The 2,976-nt window shown below is 34.8% G+C and overlaps 1 protein-coding gene across 1 annotated transcript; it reads left to right on the top strand.

The window, feature by feature from the left end:
* The first annotated feature begins 321 nt into the window (after positions 1-321).
* LOC109047054 (guanine nucleotide binding protein (G protein), gamma transducing activity polypeptide 2b) lies at positions 322-2,227 on the top strand. The gene is made up of 3 exons (XM_042736036.1): positions 322-684; positions 1,493-1,662; positions 1,904-2,227. The coding sequence occupies exons 2-3, from the start codon at positions 1,498-1,500 to the stop codon at positions 2,027-2,029; spliced, it is 291 nt and encodes a 96-aa protein (XP_042591970.1). The 5' UTR covers positions 322-684; positions 1,493-1,497; the 3' UTR covers positions 2,030-2,227.
* Positions 2,228-2,976: the final 749 nt, after the last annotated feature.

The raw sequence follows: 2,976 nt of genomic DNA, 5'->3' as shown, positions 1-2,976 counted from the left end.
CATCATCAATAAAAATATTAATTTCACAACAACAAATTTGAAGCGTCTTTCCTGTAACTTTTGATCTTTTCATGAGTACTTGTAACCCAGACTTGTAAGCGGTGTGTTTCAGTGTTTATCATGTCTGGCTATTAACAGAGTTTATATTGATGAAAAACTTGAAGATGGCAAAATCACTGTCCTGTATAAACAAACAATCCTGGAGATGTGTAATTGCATTGAGGCAGGACAGTGTGTTTGGACTTTCTCAGTGTCTCTCACAGAACATTTCACTTTGGGAATGAATATTTACTGCTTCAATGCTCTGCTCATTCCCTGAGATACACAAACCACACTGAGCTCTGTCCAGGCGGAAGTTTACATGCTTAGATCCTTACTAAAAGCCACTGATGACAGAGTAAGTCCATTAGTGCATGATTTGAGGGACAATGGCAGCACATTGTGTCCGTCCTGCAGTGTTTCAGTGTTTAGAGGTGACTCCTCACAGCCGTCCTACTTGTGCTGATTGGCCTAATGAGATCAGGACAGACTGATGACATCAGAGCGCAATCCCTCCAGGATCAGTCTCCACACCTGAGGAGGAGAGAAACAGAGCAGAAGATCAGAGACCAGGAGCCTCAATGCTGATCATCTTCTAGGAGTCTTCAGGACCTTTCTCTGACTGCTGCCAGATCCATTCAACAGGTACATGGACCACTTTTGTGTGTGTGTGTGTTGTTTTTGGTCAGAATATATAAAATATATGTCAGATTTACAGAACGGTCACACTAAAAATCTATTTTACTGAAACAACCAGAAAAAAAAAAAAAAAAACTATCACTTAAAAAAAAAAAAAAAAAAAAAAAAAAAAAATAGCTATATTTAAATAAACAAATTAATTTAGTTGACTAACTTTCAAAAAAATTTTTTAATGTAGCTAAAATAAATTATTAGCAACCACTTACCTTTAAAAAACAAATTGTATCTTTTTTTTTCAGTGAAAAACACTTTGCGCAGAAGCAATGTTTGCTCAGAAACTGCTTGTAAATTTCAGAAATAATTACAAAGAAACGGCAACTAATACTATGAATAAGCATGACATTTTCAAATTGGATTTTCTTGTAAAACATATGCCAATAAATTTGGAAAACCTAAATCAATAATTGTTTTTATGTGCATTTATAAGCTGTTTCTTGTGTTATTATCACACTGTTCTTTTTCCCCCTTTTCATTTTTTTTTTTTTTTTGCATTAAGTGCTTTTAACAGTACACTGTTAAAAAAAAAAAAAAAAAAAAAAAAAAAAAAAAAACCACACCTTATATTAATTCATTTAAAAAAAAAACTAATTTCTTATCTTAATGTAATCTATTTTAACTGTTTTTTCTTGGATTAAATCATTAAAAATATTATGGGATAAATATGTTGTTAGATTACAGTGTGCAAACATTGTTGATGAGACATTTTCAGATTGAATATTGAGCTCAATTTCACATATATGTGTCCTGTGGACAGGCAGGATGGCTCGGGACATGTCAGATAAAGAGATCCTAAAGATGGAGCTGGATCAGCTGAATCCGGAAATAACTCACCCTTATGTCCTTCCAAACCTGTATGACCTTCTATCTCCTGGGAACATAATGCTAAAGAACACAGAAACAGTTTATTTCCCACTGACTTCCACTGTAATTTACATCCGTTTTGTCTCCAACCTCCGTGTAATGGAAGTCGAAGAGAACTGAAACTCTTAGGTTACTAACATTCTTTAAAATATCTTCTTTTATGTTTTGGAATGACATGAGTGTGATTAAAAGATTACAGCCGTTTTGGCTTCATCCTCTGATTGCGTACGCATCTGATTCTCATTCTGAGCGAGATGCGGCAGTCAGTGGAACTCAGAGCATCTTTCCTGACTCTTCTTCTCAGGTCTCAACTACAGCTCCAGAGATCATTGCGTTTGTTGAGGGGTTGTCTGCTGAAGACCCGCTGGTCAAAGGTGTCCCAGAAGACAAGAACCCTTTCAAGGAGAAGGGTGGATGCATTATTACATAGCACTGGCCCTGGACGCACCAGGGCTCTGTTCAATAACTAGTTTTGTATAAACCATCAATATTTGTACTAGAAACTAGGATTTTGTTAGCAGCCACTTTAGTTTTGGATACCATACAGAAGACGCCCTCATGTCATTCAGTACTTCTTGTGATATGATGTTACCTGTCTCTTTTTAAAATAAACTCTTTAGCAATCTAACCAAATGTCTTACTGTTTGAATGAAACAAAGGGACCCTAATCTGACTCTGTGTGTGTAAAGCTGTGCAGAATCAGCGGCTGCTCATTGGCTGCGGTGAGAACGGGATTCATGTCTCAGAGCTCTCTGTCTTCCTGTGTTTGCAGAACTTAAGCTCATTCTCTGATCCTCATCTCAGGATTGAGCTTCTCATCCTGTAAGCTCCTTTTCCAGCTCTGTACCGCCGCCCCACGGCCCTCTCTCTCTCTCTCTCTCTCTCTCTCTCTCCTCTCTCTCTCTCTCTCTCAGTGAATGAATTAGTGTGGCTTTTCTGATTGGTTGTGTTTGAAAAAGGAAAACTGAGATACTTCCTGTTAGATTTTTGTGGGTTTACACAGAGAATTGTGTGTCCATTATGTTTATTGTGTGTCATTTACTTTAACTTTGTACTAAATAACTAAAACATACATAAAAAAAATAAAAATAATTATAATAATGTTAAAAACACACAACAAAATAGTAAAAAAAAATGTATAACAATATTTTAAAATTAAATAAATACAAAAAGTTAAATAAAAAAAAAATATATAGATATTAATAATTATTTTATAAATTTTTTCTTAGACATTTCTTGTGTGTAAAATAAATAAATGAAGTTTTCTAGCCCTTGTATTAGGTTCAAATGTTGGGCACTATTTTAATGGTTTTTATTACCAAAAGTATTCATAAAACAAAATTTATTAATTCACCAAAAGTCACATTTTGAAAAACA

The sequence above is a fragment of the Cyprinus carpio genome, chromosome B12, assembly GCF_018340385.1.
Source record: "Cyprinus carpio isolate SPL01 chromosome B12, ASM1834038v1, whole genome shotgun sequence".
Taxonomy (NCBI): domain Eukaryota; kingdom Metazoa; phylum Chordata; class Actinopteri; order Cypriniformes; family Cyprinidae; genus Cyprinus; species Cyprinus carpio.
Note: the sequence above shows the minus strand (reverse complement) of the source record. Positions and strands in the feature narration are given on the sequence as shown.

What these genes read in the sequence shown, in the direction of transcription:
- LOC109047054 (XM_042736036.1), top strand. Translation starts at nt 1,498, where the DNA reads ATGGCTCGGGACATGTCAGATAAAGAGATCCTAAAGATGGAGCTGGAT. An exon ending in ATTTCCCACTGACTTCCACT is followed by an intron (nt 1,663 to 1,903) that starts GTAATTTACATC and finishes TCTTCTTCTCAG; the next exon opens with GTCTCAACTACAGCTCCAGA.